At 41.5% G+C, this 23,652-nt stretch overlaps 1 protein-coding gene across 1 annotated transcript in view; it reads left to right on the forward strand.

Moving 5' to 3' along the window:
* Nucleotides 1-18,312: 18,312 nt before the first annotated feature.
* hmcn1 (hemicentin 1) overlaps nucleotides 18,313-23,652 on the forward strand; it is a 94,440-nt gene continuing 89,100 nt past the window's right edge. The window contains exons 1-2 of the mRNA XM_030432871.1: nucleotides 18,313-18,601; nucleotides 19,275-19,942. Of these exons, the coding sequence (XP_030288731.1) occupies nucleotides 19,687-19,942 (256 nt within the window). The 5' untranslated portion in view covers nucleotides 18,313-18,601; nucleotides 19,275-19,686. The remainder of the gene's footprint in view (nucleotides 18,602-19,274; nucleotides 19,943-23,652) is intronic.

The following is a 23,652-nucleotide window of genomic DNA, read 5'->3' on the forward strand; positions in this document are numbered from 1 at the left end:
CTCGCTCTATATCCATATGGAAATACATAATTGGACGTGGCACAACAATACCATGAAATTGTATTTAGGGAAAATGACTGAGTAATTATAAAACAATCTGCACAATCGTACACAATTATGTTTGTATAAAAACATACACTTTGATTGCTATCCCTATTTATTAACTGATAAATGTTCAAGTTTGGCCTTGGACTACTGTTGATTAATATAATATTTTTATTGCATATGTAAAATACGTTTTTTAAGAAAGATGTTATTTTTGTAGATGTATTGATTTGCAACTGCTTCTTGAAAAATATTCCAGTACTGCTGCTCAGTTCCACGTGTACCTCCGGTTTGTCTCAATGTCACATTCCAGAGTGTTGATATTTTGACCATGATCTCATGTTTTGGCCAAAACAATCACTCTGCTTTACTGACCTATCTTTGGCATTCCTAAAGGTCTCACCAAGCTGTTTTCATGTTAAATGGAATGACAACAGGGCTCACTGTGAGACTGAGGACAGGTGACAGTTTTTAAGTTAAGTCAGCTGGAACGATCATGTGTTCTCAGTTATGTTTGCCATCACTTCCTTCTCTGGTTTGGTAAAAAGGGATTATTAAAATAGCATTTGTTTTTCCCAATTACACTAAGTTTATTACATTTTGGTGGTTTAGGAGAAAGAATTCAAGAAAACCACTTTTTCGATTGGTTGAGCTAAAATGGAAAATTTCAACCTCTTGACTGCACCACAGATGCAGCATTGATGACTGGAGGCAGAGTAAACGACCCTGATCTGTTCTCTTTAAGAGTCAACTCAGCGTTGTTCATAAACAAACAGTGGAGTCATGGAAATTATTTTCGAAAAATACTTTCTCGTTGGATTTGATCCAAAGGCAAGCAAGGTGCATTCTGTTGGAAAAACAGCTCTAAAGCAAATTAAATACACTTCCACTGACTGCCGGAGGAAGCTGATTGTCTTTGGTGTGTTTGTGACTTGTGAAATTGTGAAAATAGAATTGGACACCGAATTTGATTACAGTGATTACTAATCAGAAAACATTGAGACTGACTAAACCAGACTGTCAAATGAAACAGGAAACAACAAAGCAACTGTGATACATAACAGTTGGCCCAATGGCAATTTAACAGTGGAATGTTGCATGACCACAAAATGCCTTCCTGTGAAGAGTATGAGATAACTGAGTGTGTGTGTGTTTGTGTATGTGTGTGTGTTTGGGTGTGTGTGAGAGAGAGAGGGAGCAATAGAGAGAAAGAGAGACAGAGAGATAGAGAGAGAGAGAGGAAGAGAGAGAAACGAATAAAACTACTGGGTTAATGTTTGCCATGGGTCCTGATTCAGAGTATCACACTGTGAGGGTTAGGGGCCGTTGACAACTGTAACTACTCTTCCTTAAGTAAGGTGATGTTTGAAGTCAGAAATGCAACACAGAATTTCATGATACAATGTGTCATTTAGAATGGTTTGAAATGAAATGTTTATGCTTCCTGACACAAGATAAGACTATAAAATAAGGTGTCGTGCACTGAACAGCAATGACCATCAATGGAGTGATGAAACTCCATCCGCCGCAGTGGACGTCCACACTCGCGTGCAAAATTAACTTAAGAAAGGTGTTTGGTTTGCTCCTGAAACAAAGACCGGAGAGCAACAACTGTTTGCTCCTCCTGTCACATGACAGTGTGCCTTGAGCGTAGCATGAGCTGAAGCATGTGCTCTAATTGCCTGTAATGAACGGTGTTCACAGTTTGCACAGTTTGCATCTTATACATTCTATGGGACATTTATTTTGCCAGGGGTTATACTGAGACCGATGTCTCTTTGTTATGAAAACACAGATCAGATTAAAACGTGTTAAATAACAGTGTGTTTTACTAAAATGTCTTTTATATTGGGGTCACAATACATTACAGCATGTAAATAAAACACAAATAATGCTTACTTGGCAGATAAGATTTTGCGTACTCATGCAGATTTCTAAAGACATTAATTACAAAATGTTTTGTGCCAGACTTTCTGTTGATGTAACTTGTAAACTGTGAATTGTTGCTCTTTTCTGCACATGCATCATCTGGTTGTGTCTTACAGTACTTTAATTTTCAGTCGTATGTTAAATATGTTCGTAGAATGGTTGTTAATGGAAGATGTACTGACACCCAGGCAGTCAGAGAGGTTAGTGTACTTAAAATGTCCATAAGTGACAGATTAACGCCATGAGCAAGAAGACATGAATAAAATGTAAACATGCATGATATTTAGATATTCTTTCTTTACTTCTCAGTGCTCCTCCTGTGAAGCGTCTTGCATACTCAGGCACATGCTGCAACACACACACTCTGCCAGTTCAGAAATAAATCTTTGCCTTTCACTGATGACTGATGACCCTCCCTGAGCCAACATACGGTACAGCATCTCTACCTTGACGGGAAGACTCAATATGCTGACATCACTGAAGAAATGTTGTTGTAGGAGCAAAGTCCACATTTGTTGTCTTCTCTTCGCGCCATGCCAGGAATTTTTCACTTTTCTCAGAATTTATTCTTTTAGAAAAAGCAACAACAAACAAGAGGTACCAGCAAGTGACACCAACCTGCATACACACACATCACAGTAAACACACACACACACATCTGACATACTGCGACAACCTGCGGTGACCTTGTCGATGTGCTTCTCCTCACATATAAATCTGCTCACTAGCTTACATCGGTGTTGCCATGGTGACGTGTATTATTAACCTGAAGCCTGCACGTGAGTTTCTGTGGTACCACTCAGGTACAGGGGTGGAATATCAATAAGTACTGTACAGTATGTAAAGTAAAGTGGCCTACGTCCACATATTTTACAACATTTCTCATTGTTTTTGTTTTGTTGAGGTGTTAAAACATTCTTCTATGTGTTTCTGTGTCTGTGATTAACGAATACACATATATATATATGTACACACACACACATAAAATCCATTTAGATCAAGGAAATCAAACCTATTTAGAAAAGAATATATAAATCTCATGAAAGATATTTCTTAATCAAGTGCATGTAGACTTCACTGTCAAAGGTTAACAATGTAATAGCTAATAACATGTTAATATTACACCGTGTCAGTGGAAAGAGTTCTTTCAGGGTTTTTCAAGCTCCTGTAATTGGTTTCTATCAACTTGTAATTTTTTTCTGACAATATTGACATAACAGACCAGAGCAGCATCTTTAACTAGAGCAGAAGATCTTTTCCCAAAGAAATTGCGGTTTGCATGTTGAAACAGTGATACTAAACCACATTGCTGGATTTAAAATATGAATAATACCGATAATATATGACAGACGTGAAATGGTTTAAGGTGCCATGTGGCAGAAATGCTGCAACAATTGAATAATACCAATATTAGGATTAAAGACAGAGATGCTCACAGGTCAATTCTCATGTCTGTGGTCTGTGGTCTGCAGCATGCCGTCTCGTCTGCTCAGAATCCTGTGTAGCTATATCTATGGGATTCAGAGTATACACTGTATCATCAATCCGGCACGTTTCAAAGTGCCTGATACTCTTTGATGTGGTTGGTCCATCATCCTGTACCCTTGATCGCACAGACATTGCGTGTAGTGATCCTTCAGCGCGGTGGCACAGTGGTTGGCACGCTTGCCTCGCAGCATGAAGGTCCCCAGTCCGAATCCCACTGTTTGTTGAAAAGCTGAGGCTAGCCTGAATTGCTGGCTTGAAGCATTGAATAATACCTAATTAATATGAACGATGAGGAACAATGTCAGAACCTCTGGAAGAGGACGGACGTGCTCTGTGTTGCTCCGTGTTGAACAAGAAGAAGCCAAAGAAGAGCCTGACTGCACGGAAAAGTGAGACAATGCCTCCTAAGTCAGACCTTAAGTGGGATCAATTGAATGAAAGCCTGATGGAATTGAAGAAACAACATCGGATTGTGACCGATGAACTTGGGAAAGATCTGATGGCGGAGTTGAGAGAGATGAAGAAACAGATAGAACCTCTCAACAAGGCAATGGCTGAAATTAAACAACTCCGGCAGGAGAATGAGAAAAAAGACCAGCTGATAAAGGAGCTGGGAAACAAAGTGGAGGAGCTGGATCAACAGGGAAAGCTCAATGATGTGATTGTGACTGGCCTCATAATCAAGCCTCCAACCTACGCAGCGGCGGTTGCAGCTGGGAATTCAGCCCATGAGCCTGGTGAATCTGAGATGAAATCTGTGGAGAAGCAGGTGTCTGAGTTCCTGAATGGTAAAGGCATCGAGGTGAATTTCGGCAACGTGGAAGTATGTTACCTCTTACCTCGAAGGAAAGAGTCAGCAACTCGAGCTGTCATCCTGAAATTCATCAACAGAAAATACAAGACTGCACTGCTGAAGCAGGGCAAGAAGCTCAAAGGCTCGAATGTCTACATCAATGAGAATCTCACCAGAAAGAATGCAGACATCGCCAGAACAGCTCGCCAACTGAAAAAGGATGGTAAGATACAACACACCTGGACGGCTAACTGCAGAATCTACATCAAAACAAATGGAGCATCAGCTGAAGAAGTCAAAATAATCCAGATCAGGAGCAAGGATGAGTTGGAGAAATACAATAACTAAGGTATGGCTCACGAACACTCCATAACTACAGCACAGCAAAGTTCAACGGTTCTTACACGGACTGAAAGTATGATGGGAATATCTGAAAGGATTGCTGAGCTAGGAAGTGTGGACTTCATTACAAATCAACATGTGAATCATACCTTATCTGACCCGAACGAAGGAATTGACCTGGATAATCACTTTTGTTTCAACATGACTGGGAATTGCAAGTATTATACTGAAGTTCAATACAGAGACAGCACTGAGATGGACGGGAAACTGTCTCTAATTCACTTTAACAGCAGGAGTCTATATACCAACTTCGGCCACATCAAGGAATACCTAAATCACTTCAAAACCCCTTTCACCATCATTGCAGTGTCGGAAACATGGATTAATGAAGACAAAGGCACAGATTTTTTCCTGGATGGATATAATCTTGTAAAAAGTATGTACATCCAATCGTTGATCAGTACAGATCAATACAGGAGGGTTGATAAAGGTCAGAGGCACGAATCAACAGACACTGTGCAGACACTGTGTTGAGACGGCATGTGAGCATAACAAATACCATTCTGTACCCAAACAATAAGTTGAATCTGAGAAAATTGTATGGTCCAAGGCCAATGCCAGTTGTACATAGCAGGATGTTGTTATAATGTGTATCAACAATGTGAGATAACTTAGGTACGAACACTGTGACACTACTGTGAGTTATCAGAAGTTCTTCTGAGCTGTGAAGAACTCAACTAGCCCTGTAAATCGGCACACAACAGTAGACACACATGTAATCTGTATGTACTGTCTAGAGCTTGAATTCAGCTCTGTATGCTACTGCTGTAATATGTTTTGTCAAAGGTCATAACAAAAGAAGTTGAAAAAAAAAAAAAAAAAAGAGAAAAGAAAATGTAAAATGCAAATGACAAGAAAAGATCAGGATGAAGATTTTATCCTGTGGGTAATGGGGGCGGGACTTGATAAGCTTTGGCTTCTCCCGCTTTTCCCTTTCGGCCATGTGTATTGTATTATTTGAACAATGATGAAATGTGATGTTTATGAATTGACATGCCCGAAATAAACAACATAAAAAAAAATAAAAAATAAAAAATAAATACTTTGCTGCCCACTTTTGTTCTTGTAAGTGTTGGCTACATTGGTTAAATATGCACAGATAAATATTAATTTATTATATTTTTCACTCTTTCTGCATAAGTTGAAGAATCTGTGTTGTAACCTATCTTAGTAGCCTCTAAATGGTTTATCCAGCAAAGAACTATAACTGGTAACTTCAACGAACATACAAAATGGCATTGCTATGCGGCATAAATGACTGGACTGGACTGGAGTGGACTTTGATACATGTTATATTTGTTATTTATGTTACATATTGTGTTATATATATATATCATTATATTTGTTATTTATGTTGTATTGTTATATATATATGTGTGTGTTATTTATGTTCCATTCAAAATGTTTAAAATAAATGTTCCTTTAAGTCTATATGTGTTTTTCTTATATTCTTTATATAAACACCTTTTAGAAAATGTTTTTATTGAGTGCCCGATAAAGGGTTAAAATGTTTCATTTTGTTTCATGTCTTTGTGAATGTGTGTGATGTTAAAGGAATATTTCTTATTCTACAATTCTGTGGAAAAAACATTGTTTATTATTAGTGGTGTATTCCACTATCCATTGTAGAGTATAACAATAAAGCATTACAACATGGCTGACACTTCTGTGGGGAGGCTGTAGGCAAATATGTGGTGGGAGCTCACACACTATCCAGAGGAAGAGAACACACGCCTCCTGACCTTGCTCAAGAGAAGTCATGTAAAAATGAAAATAGTTTTTGAAACATTGAGATGAAACCTTGGTTTGACGTGACAGATGTTCCAGGCTGAAGATTGTTTACTGTCTGTTCCACCGTGAAAGACAGTATTTTCAAACATGCACACTTAGCAGTTTCTTCCATGCTCTTATGTAAGACAAACATGGAGGAGTCAGCTTCCTCAAGGCCATGGGAAGTGAAACGTACTTATGAAACCTGTCTATGTTTTTTGACTGACGTTTCCTTGGGGGGGAGGAGGGGGTGCATTATGTCCAACTGCATTTCAACACACAAATATGTACACACACACACAGTCACACACACACACACACCACACACACACACACACACACACACACACACACACACACACACACACAGAGCATGCCTGTCTCCTGTCACTGTGAGAGACTTTACTGCCAGGACATCAGCTGTGATTATAATGAGATACGGTCAGAAAATGTTTTGAGAAAAGGGTTGTACGGGAGGAGATAAGTATGCTTTCCCATAATACTTCAGAATGCATGTGTGTGTGTGTGTGTGTGTGTGTGTGTGCGTGTGTGTGTGTGTGTGTGTGTGTGTGTGTGCGTGTGCGTGTGTGTGTGTAGGTGTCAATGAGGAATGAGAGCTGCCTACGTGCAGATATGAAAGAAAGCAACAGAAGAAAGAGACAAAGTAATTGGCGACCAGGCTGAGAAGGACATAATACAATGTCATTTCTCCGCCCACCTCCTCCTCCACTTAATTTTCCTCACCGTACATCCCTTCTCCCCCTCCATCCTAACCACCAACTTCTGTAATTGTATTATTTATGGCACATCCCTTCTTTTTTTGTCACTATTGCCCAGTTTCTGCACGATATCCCTCTGCACTTCGGTCTCTTGACTTCCACAGAAACTCTCCGTCACACACACACACACACACATGCACTCTAGGTCGTAAAAGGAGAGGAAGGCATGGAAAGAAGGAAAGGAAAAACAATTGAACTGACATCAGCAGTAAGGGTAAGAAGGATAAAGGGAACTGAATGGGGAAAAGAAGGAATTGTGGAGAGATGAATTGAGTGGAGAATTCAGCAGTTGTCTTTTCTTTCTACTCTCGTCTATTGTGTTCTGCCGACAGACTGGCAGACAGACGATTAGAGCGTGTTGGCACAGTTCGATTGGTCCACTTAGCAGAGGGCTACAGAGGGGATCTGTAACTACCCAGATAGAAAAAGTCACATGACTCACCAGAAATATATCACCAGCATGTAGTATGCTCAGTATTATATCATCCTAACAGCTTTGGTATTTGAATCCATTTCCGCTGTGGGATTAAACTCAGCGGATTTGTGTGTGATTTTTCTGACAGATGCTCTGTCCCCAGAGAGCAGCAGTGAATGAGCTTCTGCGAAACACTTCTAGTATACCTGTTGCTTTAGTGAAACCAAAAGTTAATCTACAATGACAAAAGCAAGAATAAACCAGCGCCAGTTTGATTGATATTGCCTGAACAGAAACAAAACAACACAATTTGATTGAAAAGAATGAAAACAGAGCTATCTTTTTGTTTGCAAATGAACCCTTCATATATCTCTAGTTTTAATGTTTTGACCAAAACAATGATTCAAAGCAGACGTATAGAAGTTTTCAATTCTTCTCCCGGTATTTCTCCTTGGTATTACTGTTGGCGCTGCCGCTGCAAAGACAGCGTTGGCAACATGGCGACCGCTAGCAGCCTGGCAACTGTCCTAAGCAAAAAAACAACCGTAAGAATCCAAATTTGACCTAGAAACCCCAGTCTCAGTGCTAGGAGAAGGCAGAATAAAACACTCGGATGTATTAATAAGGAAGCAGATTTTGTTACTTTCTGATCTAGGGGAAAGAATGACGATACCACCTGGTAGTAAGAGGACAAGTGTCAGCAGGGGAGCAGACCTTATCAGTGTATGCCTTTCCGTTCCGTCTTGTTTGATCTCAGTTTCTATCACTCTCCCTCTTCACCTCCTTTGTCTCCTCCATCAGAAGGTTCTGTTTCTTTTGTGGTGTAGTTTCCACAGTTGGAAAAATGATGTCTCTTCCTGTTTTGATTTAAACGATGGCAGACTCCCTTCCTTCGTGCCTTAACGTGACCTTCATTTTTGCTGGAAAACAGTAGTCCAGTTGTCGGCCCAATAGCGTTGTGAAAGCGAGGTTTATAGGGAACCAATCGCAGATGGTGTCATTTTTCTTCAAAGTTGTCTATTGCCAGTTTAAAAAAAGTTTATGTTTTAGCCCACCTTACATAATTTCAGAAGCCAATGGTGTCAAGAGGAAATTGTTTAATTTAGAAACGTTTTTACTTAATATCTCTTCAACTTGCAAATGTAAGAACTGGCCACCCCTTGAATTTGTACTCATATCACCAGAGTAACCGCTACCTGCTGGTAACTGTAGCTGCTGTTAGCAATTGAGCTCCATTAGCCATGCAGTTAGCGGTCTGGTCTGGGAGACCAGGAGCTAGCAGGGTAACAGTGGAGGGTTGGGGCTAGCTGGTTAGCATGCTAAATATGCTTACATACATCTCACCTCTTTTATGTCAGGCAACTTTTATCTCAGCTCTGTAAATGGTCATGCAGGTAAACGATTTGCTGGAAAAAATACAGAATTGCATGCAAGTTTAGAATATTCCCATAATTGCGACCATGGTAGCCAAGGCAGATACAGCTGCAGTAAACTGGAACAAACAGGCGCCTCTTTAAATGTAAATGAGTCTTCAGAAGCTACTAAAGGTCATAAGTAAGTCATGTCCTTGCTGAGCGACATTTTAGCTCTGGGCCTCACTGCATCTCTCACTCTCTTTACTTTCTGACACACACATACACACACATGGGCTCACATACGTGCACACACCGTTCTCGCAACGTCTGTGTTGCCGGCCTGTGCACAAACAAAGTCTGAATGAACATTTGATTATGTGATCGGCATTGATAGTAGCTTTGAGGGGAGGAATGTGCTGACCCAATAGCAGCCGAGGCCAGAGTAAAGAGAGTGACAGGGAAAGGTGCAAGGAACAATGAACTCTGGACGGATCCAGTTTGATCCGAAACTGACGGTTGGAGAGTAGCCTAAACTGAAAAGATGTCAGATTTCAGATGTCCCCATCACTGTCAATCACAACCTTTTTACACTTTTCCTGCTGTTCTCTCCTCTGTTCTTTCACTCCCCTTTTTCATTATTCGCAAACAAATTTCCTGACAAAAATAGCCAAGGAACAAAGAGATGTTTTCATCACTGCTTGTGTGTGAACGATGTCTGAGTGGGTGAGAGACGGAAAGAGAGAGAGAGAGAGAATGGGGACAGTTGTTTGTGCACACAAACGCTGGTATTCGTGCCTGTACTGTACAGTGTGTGTGTTTATGGAAGCGAGAGAGCCAGAGTGGGAGAGAGTGAGAGAATGGAGAGGGATTACAAAGGGCGTGTGTTGTGTGTGTGTGTGTGTGTGTGTGTGTGTGTGTGTGTGTGTGTGTCCGCAACCAGCGAGCCTCATTGGCCAGATGAGTTGTGTTCACTACAAAAGACAGACTTTGGCGAGATGAGAGGCAGTAAGCTCAGGGATTAGGTCTGTTGGGCAACAGAGCACCAGGCCGCAGGGCAGGCTTTCTGGTTGGCTTACTGGAAGGATGGAGCCCATGTGTCATGTGGAGCTTGTTTAGGAGACTGAGAGGCTGGTGTTTGTCCACTACAGTCATGTCTGTCCTGGTAGTCTGCATTCAGCAGCCAGCAATTAGCATTTTTTTCCCAGCAACAGAAAACTATGTAGAGAGAGAGAAATCACGGGCGCACAGTTTTATGTCACCCCCCTGACTTGAATGAAAATGGCATATGGAGACGGATTATCTCACAAAATGATCACAAACAAATGCAAAGCAGCCGTCATAACTATTCTAGCACACTAGAAATATTTGAGAACAATCAAGAGAGGGCGAGGCGGGGTTTTGAAGATGAAGATGCGACAGACAAGCAGTGCAGGCAGGAGAGGGTTATGAGCGTGAAGCTGTTTTGTGGCTTGAGTTTCTCGCTCTTTCCTTCCTGTCTTTACCTCAACTCTCTTCCCTCTCAGAGGCTTTGTACCCCACTTATTCACTGTCACAAAGGGCTCTGTTTATTAGTGTGACAGAGACAGAATACATTTAGTGTGTTTGCACTCTCATTGATCTTCTTTTGACGTCTCTTTCTCACCATGGCTTCAACTTTTACTTCAACATATTATCCTAATGTAAGAATTTAAACAAAGGAAAAAAAGACAGCAAAGTAATTTTACATTTTACAGTGTATATGCCTGAAAAATAATTTGCTCGCGCATGTAGCTGGCTGATGTTAGAGCTCTGTTGCTTTTCTTCTCCTAGCCTGAGAACAAATGAAATCCTCATGGAAGGTGGATTGTTTACGGATTGCGAGACTGTTGTACTGCTTATGCCATGAGAATCTCCTCCCAGCAACTTTCTGAGACTTGCACTTTTAAAAAAAGTAATTTCCTGGCAATAACTGTACTTGAGTATTAAAAGTACTGATTTTCAGATCTAACATTCAGTATTACTCTGATTACTGGAATCTTTGTTTTCTTTTTACCAAGTGCTGATTAAATAAATTCATTTTTAAAAAAGTGCTACTTTGGCTCTGATGCAGCAGGGGATCTGTAAATTAACGGGAAGTAACAAGTGCAGTTTTTCTCTTTAAAATGTAGTGGAGTGGAGGTATAAAGTAGCAGAACATGGAAATACAGTGCAGTAAAAGTACCTTGAATCTGTACCTAAGTAAAGTACCTGAGTAAATGTCTTTAGTCACAGTCCAATACTGGAATCAGAGAGTGTGTAATGACGGTGGAGCTACAATTGCGACTTTATTCGTCTTCGTCCTCTCCTTTCGGTATTGACCAAAAGCTACTGAAGGAGAAAGAGAGCCGGCTGTCAGTGTGTAAAAGCTCGGCTGAGATGCGCTGTGTAAAGGAAAAGGAAGCTACGCAACTTTAATGGCAAGTTAGTTAAATGGTTTGGTTTTGTCAGGTCTGGGAAATCTCTAGAGAAACTGACTCAGGCGTGTCCAGTCTGGACAAGCCGTCATACCTCTCCAGGACGTATAACTACAAGACAAGTCCTGCAGCATTTGTGCTTCCTGTAAGTGACGCTGGGGCCACAGCAAAAGCAGGACAACGGCTTTGTATTTAAGCAGCAAATTTAAGTTCCCAAAACCTGAGCAGAAGTACATACAAGTCATATAAGACAGAAAGGTGTGACCTATGTAGATATTTTTTGTATATGAGACCAAAAGCCAGTCAAACAAGACTGATCTGTGATGTCACTTTTGAGTTATGGAGCTGGTAATGCAAGATCCAGGCCTGTTAGACAGCTGAGGAAATCACTGATTGATTTTCTTTGGACAGATAATGTTATCCTTTGAGGTCACAAACATCATGTCTGTACAAACCGTTCAGGTTAGGATTTACAAGGTAATGTTTCAGTTTTCTCCATTCCAGCAGATTATCAGGGGAAACGGACGCCAAAAGAAACTTTCAATCGTTACTGCTTGAACTGAATATCTCTCTTTAATCTTGAGTTATTGGTTACATCGTGCCTTTGATTATTTATACTTTTGTAGTCGAGAGGTTATGAAGGCTTATTCAAATGTTTACTTACTGAAGTGCGTTACGATGTGGAAACAAATGCACTAACTTCTACTGAACTCGCACAATGTTCAGCTCTGTTTGCCCATATTCTGATAGTGAATCTCCTTGCTACGGTTAGCGGAATCTGGTGTTTACCTTGAAAACAAGCCATAGCACGAGTGTGTGTGTGCCAGAGAAAAATATTCTTCCTGTTCCCTCTGTGCGCCTTATTTCCAAGGAAGGAGTGTTGAGTCACAACATTTCTACAGTACTTTTGCTTTCGGATGAGTGAGTCGTATTCCTTGCTTGTTAACATGGTTGAAAGACACTTACAAATTATCAGATGATGTGAAATTATTGTGTGAATGAGTCGGCTAACAACCCCCTCAATTATTTTTTATTTCCCGTATGAACTTGTCAGGAACAGGATGAGTCTCTGAGCTGTTATTTCAGCTTGGAAAAGATATGATTTATTTATGCCGAGACATGTTGTGTAATCACTGCCTGCATGCTGGGTTTACCACGGTGCATTTTCAAAAAGCTTCAGCCGCCCTATTTGTTTGACATGCAAAGTTCTCACCAGCGGATGCTCTCCACTTACATCATGTGAGTGCATCTTGGTCGGAGAGGTTTGTATTCTTATTTGAATGTCCCCGTGAAACTTTCCACACACACCCTCCAGTAAAAAATCTGAATGTGCCAGTGCCAACCTCTTCACTGAGCCATGTATTTGAAGAAAAAAAAAGACTATGACTGTAATCTTCATAAGCTCTCTCTTTATTTTTACTTGTTTACTGCTTGAAAACATTTTAAAATACTTTCCACCATGGTCCTTACGTTCCAATCTACTGTTAAGGGCACTGACTAGAGTTTTATTAAGCACTGCAACAAGAGCAGTATGAGTCATCATTGGTGTACTAGCTCCACCTAGTGCCAGAATATGTAAAAAAAAATGTGCAGCTCACAGTCATCGATGAGAGTGAGGAGTGAAGAAATGTCTGCAGGGAAAACCAGCTACTGGAATCTTTTTGTTCATAGATTTATAAGATATTTTCAAAGATATAGAAGTAAAAAAAGTAAAAAAAAATAAATAAAAAAATAACAGAGTCACATGTTATTCTAATAGCTTGACACAACATTGCCTTGCGTTTAATTCATAATCAATATACAGATAATTCCAAATTAAGATGTACTATGATCAAGACATAATCTTCACACTCATTCTCTCCCAAACTTTATTCTTGTTTTTAACTTTAATTTCATTTCATTTACTCACAATCCATTCAGGGATTTAGCAACACATTGATGGGACATCACTGGTTAAATGTTGTTTTAAAAAGGAGCAATATGTGAGAAGTTTAGTTCAAAACATTCAAAATATTAAGTAGAATTATCAACAGAATGTGTTGTAGTTGAATGTTTTGATGTAAGGTCAAAGACGTCTACGTTTTCTGTCTCAGCGGTATCTGCTTAAAGACAACGCCCACCGCCGCTACAGTCTTCTTCCTGCTGTCGTACCACCAGACTACTGAGCCAGGCTGTCAGACTCCTGAACTTATCCTCAACAACCCTCAACACTCCATTAAAAAGATGTAGCAGGAGTCAAGGACTCTAACATTATTTGTGGTACTATTGACCAATACATTTACTTTGCATCTTGTAAGTCACAAGGTAAAGTAAAGTAAATGTATTTGTACTGACATAAGCATGCTAAACAGCTAGCCCGAGGCCTGAATCCCTCTTTCCCCCAGCGGTCCAAAGCTCAATGCCTCATAACATGATACGAACTTGAACTTAGACTTTACTTACAGATGTGCAGGGACACCGTTTCCAGACCTCTATTTGGTGATTAATCATCATACACAGAAGAACCCTGCAACTTGAATACAGTTGAACATTAGACCATCATCAACAGTTACAGTGTGTGTGTATGTGTGTATTGGCTTACATTGAGCTGTTCTGGTTTCAGGGTGCTGGTGTAGACCTGCTTCACAGTGGTCACAGGTGTTCCCAGTAACATTAATGGTCACCGCATTCCTGTTCGTGTCCCAGTAAGTCATGCCAGTCAGCTAGCATGCATAATGGAGGGAAGTTCTCGTTAATCTTATTAATAACACCTGTGCTTCTCCTGCAATCATAAGTCAGCTGTGGAGAACCTAGCCCTGTCAAAAAGACGGAGGCTGATCAGATTTCACTTGATAATTGGGTGTCTCGAGGAGGTGACCCAGTCAGGAGGTAGTGGGAGGCCTATACCCCACCAGTTAAATATGAGTTATCTCTCCAGTCAAAGTAGAACAAGGGGTAAAGATGAGATGGAGACCACGGTTACCGAAAAGTCCCCAGGAAATCAAATTTGAGTCTTTCAGTCCAACAGATGTGACGGGGGGGATATTTTGGGCAACTGAGGGCTGAAATTATTAGAGGTGAGAAATTACAAAGTGAGTAGATGGTTTCATCATGAAAAGACTGGCTTTCAAAGTATTGTTGTCTGATACGTGTTTAGTATGTGTGTAACTACACCTGCTCGACCGCCCAGAGGAAGAAGTATCGGTTAAGTAAAACTACCAGTACAACAAAGTAAAATTACTCCATGACAAGTAAAAGTCAAATCAAATCAAATCAATTTTATTTATATAGCCCAAAATCACAATCACATTGCCTCAGTGGGCTTTACAATCTGTACAGTGAACAACATCCTCTGTCCTTAGACCCTCGATTCGAGTGAGGAAAAACTTCATGTTGATGGAAAAAAAACCTTTTAACAGGGTAAAAAAGAAAAAAAAACAATGGAAGAAACCTCAGGAAGAGCCACAGAGGAGGGATCCCTCTTCCAGGACGGACAGACATGCAATAGATGTTGCGTGTACAGAAAAGAGCAACAATTCACAGTTTACAAGTTACATCAACAGAAAATCTGATACAAGTTATGTAAAGTTAGTGGAACCAGGAGACGACCGAGCAGGACGAGGCATCACCAAGCGGAGCCTGAGCCAGATGACCTCCTGTCCACCATGATGACCTGGAAGAGGGCAGGCCACACAAGATAATTAGTAATAGACAGAGAGGGGCATCAAGATTTACAGAAATAAAGATATGAGGAGATAGTGAAGCAGAGGAGAGCAATGATCCAGCAGAGCCCGGGTGGTGACGATCTAGATCAGTCAGTATTTCAAGGCAGCAGGAGCCCGGAAATGGTAGATGGTCCCAGGGGGCCGTGGTCCATCAGAAGGGAGCCTGAAAGAAAAAGGGGAGGAGGAGAAAGAGAAGGAGGAGAGAGAGGAGGAGGAGGGGGAGGAGAAAGCTATAGAGAGTGACACAGCTTGCAGCTTGTGGGAACAGAAAACAAAAACAAAGGTTAGAGAAATGCAGTATTTATCAGAATAAACAGATTGTTTCTCGTCGGCAGCATATTGTAAATCTAGTACTAAGGGAACTCATTGAGACTGACACCGACCCACTGAAAAAGCTTACAATTGATATCAGGGCTAATTAAAGGCTAAATCGAAGAAGTGAGTTTTGAGTTTAGATTTAAAGGCGTCAACAGAGCCAGATTGTCTGATGTCAGCTGGGAGGTTATTCCAGAGGAAAGGAGCCCGATAGGAAAAAGCCCTGCAGCCAGCTGACTTCTTTTTGATCCTGGGAACCATCAGGAGCCCTGAATTTTGAGAGCGTAATGCCCGAGTTGGAATATATGGTTTCATTAGATCTGACATGTACGACGGGGCAAGGCCGTGTACAGTTTTGTATGTCATCAGCAGCACCTTAAAGTCTGATCTTAGATGCACTGGGAGCCAGTGCAGAGATGCTAAGATTGGTGTAAGATGATCAAATTTTCTTGTTCATGTTAAGACTCTGGCTGCAGCATTCTGAACCATTTGAAGACTTTTAGTGCTCTCACGTGGAAGTGAAAAATAACTGAAAATAAGGCATTGCAGTAATCAAGCCTAGACGAAACAAAGGCATGAATCAGGATCTCTGCATCCGCAGTGGACAGGAAGGACCTAATTTTAGCTATATTGCGCAGGTGGTAGAAGGCGATCTTGGTAATTTCTTTGATGTGCTGATCTAAGGAGAGTGTAGAATCAAAAGTAACACCTAGATTCTTGACGGTTGAGCTTTGAGAAATAACACAGTTGTCGAGAGTTACAGTCACCTGGTCAACATGGTGTCTCTGTTTGGCGGGGGCGATGACCAGCATCTCAGTTTTTTCCGAATTTAGGAGCAGGAAGTTTTCTGACATCCACTTCTTCACTGCATATAGGCAGGTCTCTAGCTTCGTGATTTGCGATTTGTCATCAGCTTTTAAGGGCACATACAGCTGAGTGTCGTCCGCATAGCAGTGGAAATGTATTCCATAGCTCCGAATAATTTGGCCGAGAGGTGAAATATATAAAGAGAAGAGCAAAGGGCCCAGAACAGAGCCCGGGGGAACTCCATACTTCACAGCAGTAAAAAATTGATGACGTACCATTGTAGGAAACACATTGTGTTCTATCGGACAGGTACGATTTTAGCCAGGCTAGGGCCAGGCCAAAGATGCCAAATTGACTTTCAAGTCTGTCTGACAGTATGTCATGACCTATAGTATCAAATGCAGCGCTGAGATCCAGTAACATGAACACTGAGGTCGAGTTAGAGTCTAAGGTAAGTAGAATGTCATTTACCACTTTAGTAAGGGCGGTTTGGGTGGAGTGACAGGCTCTGAAAGCTGACTGAAAAGGTTCCAGGAGATTATTATTGAGTAGGTGGCCTGAAAGTTGTTGGGACACGACTCTTTCTAAGACTTTCGAGAAGAAGGGAAGGTTGGATACTGGTCGATAGTTATTTAGTGATCCTGGGTCGAGGTGTGGTTTCTTAAGTAGAGGCTTAACCACAGCAGACTTAAAACTAGAAGGGACAACACCAGTCATGAGTGATGAGTTAACAATATTTAACATCGTAGGTCCCAGTGCTGGCCATAGTTCTTTAAACAGTTTTGCCGGAAAGGGGTCCAGGACGCAGGTAGTTGGTTTAGAGGATGTAGTTGGTTTAGAGGATTGCAAAGTCTTGCATTCAAATATTCTATCAACAATGTTATTAACAAAATGTACGTGTAATGTGTGTAATCAAAAGTACTGTCTGTGTTATATGGCATATTATCAGATTCTTACACTGACCCACCAATGTGTCAGGAGTATTTTACAGTTGTGGTTGGTCACATAAGTAGAGATAAGATTTTGTTGTTTTTTTGGGGGGGGTTTTTTTACACTTAGCTAGTTTAGCCCAATTGTTGCCAACAAAAGGATGAAGGGTCCAAAAGGTCATAACATAAATCTGAGGCGATGTGAGATGATGAACGGAATCATATCATTCAAACAGTTATCAAAATTAACCATGAAATGTCTCTTTAGTTGAACTGCTCACGACCAATGAAAAGCACCTAGGCTGTATTGTACTGGGGTCTAAATAGATTTTAACTTGCAGCCTTTCCCGTGCTACCATGGGTAATCTCGGCAAGCAACACACACACAGTTCTGGATAAAGCCCGTCTTTATTCAGCTTAACCACTCAGTAACAACCAACACACAGTAATGCACTTTGAAGGGATCAATCGCGGCTCATGCGTCTCGTCCACAGCTGCCTCCAGCTGCTCTCCCGTGCATCTCACATCTGAGGTCCAGCACACTACTGGCTTTACAGGGAGACAGTGATTAGCAAACAGGTGCCAGTGTTACCAATCAATCACCTGGCATTGCTCTCCTGAGCCCCCCCTCCACCTCTCTCTCCCTCCCGCAGCCGCACCTCAACCATGCTCACCTCCACATAGCTATAATTTAAACTTAATGATCAGCGTTAGTGCTCTGGTCCCATGTCAGTTTTAATCATGTATAAAAAAAGAAATTTTTTTTGCTGATGTTTTGCTGTTGGTGTTGTGTCCTTTTTGCCACATGTTTTAAATTCAACTTACAAAATGAACATAACGAGACATTTTACAACAGTGATGTACGTCTATCCTTACTAAATTTCTCAAAGGTGCAGTAGGTAGTTTTGGAGGAGAAATCTTCATCAGAAGAGAAAGATCTTCACTCACTGCTTTTGTTTTAATGCCTAAACAAACTAAATAAACAAACTCTCGTCCTTTTCCTGACTGGATAAACTGAATAAACAGACTGACCTTAAAGCACAACACAGTTTCATACTGTTTTACTTTGTCTATATGTGGCGGACCCTGCCACCTTTCTATCTTCAAACATTGTCCTGGGACCTTATTTTCCTCTGAGAACAACTAGTTTATCTGAGTTTGTACTATCACCTCATTAATATTGTAAATATTCTCCCAAACTACTCCCAAACTACATAATGCTTCTTTTAAAAAGACCACTACTGAGTGCAGCGAACACCCTGATGTTCTCTCACTTGACTCTCATTTCTGTCTGCCTCTGTTGACTTTTACAAGTTCTCTCCAGCATGTCCTCTTTCTGTTGATGGAGCGTTCTTGCAGGTGAACATCTAACAAATCAGCATACAATCCCCCCGTAACATGGCATGATGGCAGCCTTTGATGGTGTTTTTGCAGGCAGGTAGGTGACCTCTGCTCCCCCTCAGAAAACAGTAATTATAGAGCTTTAACAACCTTACTCCAAGCCTCTCCATCACCACAAACTGAACTTAAATAAAGCTGAGATTGTGATGGTTAACATGGATTTTCCGTAGATAGTTAACACATTGAACAACAGCTCTCAAGTAGCTTTGTTTTGCATTGCCAAACTCTCTTTTTATTTCTTCTCCGAAACTACATACTGCCCCTTTGAGTACAGTAGATCACGCACTCAGTGCAGTTTCAGTGTATTTCTGCTGCATGCAGTTAATTGTGAGGTCAGACTACAACCACTAGATGTCAATAAAGAGCTCAAAATCATTTAAGAGCTGCCTACTGATTGACTTGGTTTTATAGCCGCTTGTCTTAAACAGAAATTCAGCATTTCGAATTTTTTGTCCTTCTAATTGATCACAATATTTCGACATGAACCTACCATTTAATAATTAGAATCTAATCGACTCATATTCCTGTTTCTTAAATTTGAAAATAAAAAAAATCAATGTAAGTTTTGCATATAAATCCATCATTCCATCATGAGTAATAGCAGATAGTAGACATTAGATCGTGAAGCAAGAAAAGAGGACAGGGCTGCAGCAGCTCTTTGCAGAGTGTAAATTACGCACACGGTCTCCCAAAACCTGTCGTCCAATCAGAGCGCGGCTCTTGTGCATGGGGCAGTGTGCGCCTCGGAGGCTGTCTGGCCAGCTGAGAGGTGGTCTTTGTATGACAGAGCTGAACAAGGGCTCCTGACTCTGCAGACAACAGGCGCTGCTGCAGCTGCTGGGACCGCAGAGGTTCAGTTCACAGAGAGGTGAGAGGCTGCGACTCGAACCGCACCACAAACCAAAGACGCGCACAGGGACGAGCGACTCTTTTTTTATTCTGGTGCCTTCTTTAAGTTCTTCAAAACGAACTGTTTTTTTTTTAGGGAGCCCGATGTCTCTACCTTCATCTCGAGGCTCACCCTGAGGTTCCGACTGGCGTGAACAAAAAAAAACAAAACAAACAAGAAAAACACAAACAAAAAACTCCAGAACTTTGCCTGAGAAGCATCTCGGCTCTGAAATGGGCAGCACGTTGGTGTTGCTGTCCCTTGCGCTGTCAGTGGCGTTTTCCGCCGGGCAAGACTCAGGGCCCGGGGCCACGAAGGAAGACATCCCGGAGGGCGCATCCACCCTGGCGTTCGTCTTCGATGTGACCGGCTCCATGTACGACGACCTGGTCCAGGTCATCGAGGGCGCGTCCAAGATCCTGGAAACATCCCTGAGCAGACCGAAGAGACCTCTGTATAACTTTGCTTTGGTGCCCTTCCACGATCCAGGTAATATCAGCAGAATGTGTGGAGTGAGACCGAGCACTTTTTCTGACACTTATCTCTTTTTTGTTGTTGATGCAACGTTTACTTCTGCGCACTTTACGCATTATTTAGAGTTTCCTCTCCGCAGTGACAACAAAAGCACACAGAAAAGTGAGAAATGTGGTAGTTTGCTCACAGTCCGCCCTCTGAATGCCTAATGTCCCTCACACCTCCAGAGGAGGGACTCTGGGGGATCCTGTCTCCGCACACAGATGTTCAGCACTGGCGGTCACTATCATTAGCATTCCGCTAGGGTTAGTGTGTGTGGCTTTAGGTTTGCAGTGCAGCTCGATGATTATCATCACCCCATGGTGCTCTCTCATTCTCCACAGCTAATGCCTGGACAATATATCACTGGGCTAGTTAACAGTATTCCGGGCTTGTAGGTCAGAGGTGCACAAACACAGTCATGTAAAATAAATAAATAAATAAAAAAAAATCAGTGTTAAATAACATACACTGAGGTAAGATTTGAGTCTTCCTGGTCAGTGGGACAAGAGTTTGGCAATGCAGTCCATGCAGTATGTAACCAACATCATTTCTCATGTAGTACCCACCTCAACCGTCACAGCCTCAGCTTTATTTAAGTTCAGTTTGAAAGTTGTGGTGATGGAGAGGCTTGGAGTAAGGTTGTTAAAGCTCTATAATTACTGTTTTCTGAGAGGGAGCAGAGGTCACCTACCTGCCTGCAAAAACACCATCAAAGGCTGCCGTAACGCCATGTCACGGGGGGTTTGTGTGCTGATTTGTTAGATGTCCACCTGCGAGAACGCTCCATCGACAGAAAGAGGACATGCTGGAGAGAACTTGTAAAAGTCAACAGAGGCAGGCAGAAAAGAGAGACAAGTGAGAGAACATCAGGGTGTTCGCTGCACTCAGTAGTGGCCTTATTAAAGAAGCATTATGCAGTTTGGAAGAAGAAATTCAAACTCAGAATTTGTATATTTACAATATTTTTGAGGTGATGATACAAACTCAGATCACTCAGATTAACCTGCTGTTCTCAGAGAAAAAATAAGGCCCCACAACACTGTTTGAAGCCAAAAAGATGGCAGGGTCCGCCACATGTAGACAAAGTAAAACAGTATGAAACTGTGTTGTGCTTTAAGATCAGTTTACTCAGTCGTGAAAACATGGTTTGTTTATGTAGGCATTCAAAAATAAGTCAGTGAAAATATTTTGTCCTCTTATTCAATCCCTTCTTCAAAGCTACTTAGTGCCCGTTTAAGTGTTCTACGGTACAACTTATTACAGTTGGCCTGGGCGTTCTGGTTGCACATGCCCCCAAAAACCGTCGACTTAACTAGGAATGAGAATTTCAAGCAAAAATTAACTATAAGCCAAAAATGAACTATTAGACAATCACTCAGTTATTTGAAGATCTGCTTTCTGTATGTGCTGTAGCGTCTTGGAATAACTGTAATGATAAGTTTTTTTACTCAAATTGAGGGTCTCAGGACAAAGGATGCTGTTGACTGCACAGATTGTAAAGCCGACTGATGCAATGTGAGTGTGATTTTGGGCTAAGGATAATCAAATTGATTTGAATTATGAAAAAGTAGCGTGAAATATCCAAATTTTTCTAATTTAACAACTTCTGGAACATCTGAAAATCATGAACCATCCCCAGACTGGACTTTTTCACAGGTGGCACTGGTGCACCAGTTTTGAATTGTGCTCTTATTTGAATAAAGAAAAACATGCATTTACACCTTTATTCATGTTTACAATCATTTGAATAACAGGTTAAAAAATGCATTTATATGTTTTACTAGTTGCACCTAAATAAAAAAGTGCAACCACTGATAAAATTTTGTCCGGAGCCCTGTCGTTTCTTATCACAGTTTTGTAGTATTTGTTTACAAGGTTGACAAAATCTGACTTAGGTTCTGCTCGCCCCTCAACACTTCATGATAGATCCCTTTTAAAACGTACTCAGTTGAACTTGATTGTTCTCAGCGACTGCAGAACCAAACAGATCCAAGAGATCTGAGAGAGAAGGAACAAGATGAATCGACTGAGGTGATCTGTGGGGTGAAGAGTCAGATTCTTATTCCAGATGTTTTTCCTCCTCTGCTAAACTTCAGCATGTCACACATTCTTATGAAGCTCAATTCCTCAATCACAGATTCAGGCTGCAGCTCTGCGCTTAGAATAATAATTATATCCAAGGAAGAACTATGCTCAGTATACACACATGTAACAAATAATGAACTCATAGCTGTGTGTAGCTGTGGGATGGTAATCGTAAATCATTAGCAGATGATAAAGGAGATGTTATGCATTGTATATTGGATGAAGCAGGAGTATAGTGAAAGAGCTCTGTGATTACAATGTGCGTCTGAGTTCAAGGATTGATTCGTAGCAAATGTTACCCCTGCTTGAAAGTAATTACAGGATTCTCCTCAGCGTGATTCTCTTCTCTTTGTGCTTGTCCCTCACCACTGAGTGACGTTCGATTGCTTCTTTAAATGTTTACGAGGATGTCAGAATGTGTTCTCCAAACCCCCCAGGGGAATAGAGGAATGGTTAGCACAGCACACTGCAAGCAGGGGTAGCTGAGCATTTCCCCAAATGTTGTTCTGCCCCTTTCTGTCCTTCTCTGACAATATCCCCGACCCTCTGAGAGGATCAGTTTTGTTTTTATAGGAACTTTTATTTAGGGCTCGTTTCATTCTGACACGGATCCATTTTCTCCGCTTTCCATCCGACCCAGCGCGATAACGCAGTCCCTCCTGTTTGATTTGGCTCCCTTTAAATCAGAGGCCGGAGCTTCCCCTCTATTTACACTGCAATCCGACACGGTAAACATTAGAGTGTGTGTTTGTGTATCTGTGTTTCCCTCAGTCTGCGTGCGTGCGTGTGTGTGTGTGTGTGTGTGTGTGTGTGTGTGTGTGTGTGTGTGTGTGTGTGAAGCGAGAGTGTCAGGAGGATGCCTGGATATTGGGGTCAGGCTTGTGTGGGAAGATCAGTCAGGAAGCCTCCCCCCCTTTCCTCCATCCTGCGGGGAGAGAAAGAAAGAAAGCAAGAGGATACTTCACAAGTCACTTTACTGAGGCACAGGGCTTGTGTATTTAACACTACAGTCTGAAAAGACTCCAGTGGTCGGGCCGAATCTTTGGCTACCCCGTTGTGTTATTGTTTCATTTTAAAATGCCATTCACTTAATGAGAGCTCCAATGTAAAAACCACCTTGACTGTTGAAATAACATGAACATCTCACTTCTGGAACTACAGTCCAGAGAGCAACGAATAGTCTGTCATTGAAGAATCCAGTCTGAGAAGTTAAAGGTGTATTCCAAGCAGACTCTCTGGACTCATGAAACATTTATTTGAGAGAAACACAAGTGTTTCACATCACAGTTACCCCAGAATTAAAGTCCAGTTGCGCGGTTTTACAATCAACCGCACATGAGGAATCTCTACATGTGCATGTGTCTACACGTGTCTCTAGTGCTCTGTGAGATCCTTCACGGCTCTGCTGACGTCCATACATGCACATGCTCGTCCTTGTAAATAGTACCTTGCTGTGAGAGGATGTGTTTGTGTGTATGTTGTACGAGTTTGTGTGAGTGTTTAATTAGCTGAAGTTGAGATGGGTCAGAGCTCCTTGCCTTGGGTCAGGGGGGGACCCAACACACTCACCGCGGTCGCACACATTCAGTGCAGTCAGA

Source organism: Sparus aurata, chromosome 11 (assembly GCF_900880675.1).
Source record: "Sparus aurata chromosome 11, fSpaAur1.1, whole genome shotgun sequence".
Taxonomy (NCBI): Eukaryota; Metazoa; Chordata; class Actinopteri; order Spariformes; family Sparidae; genus Sparus; species Sparus aurata.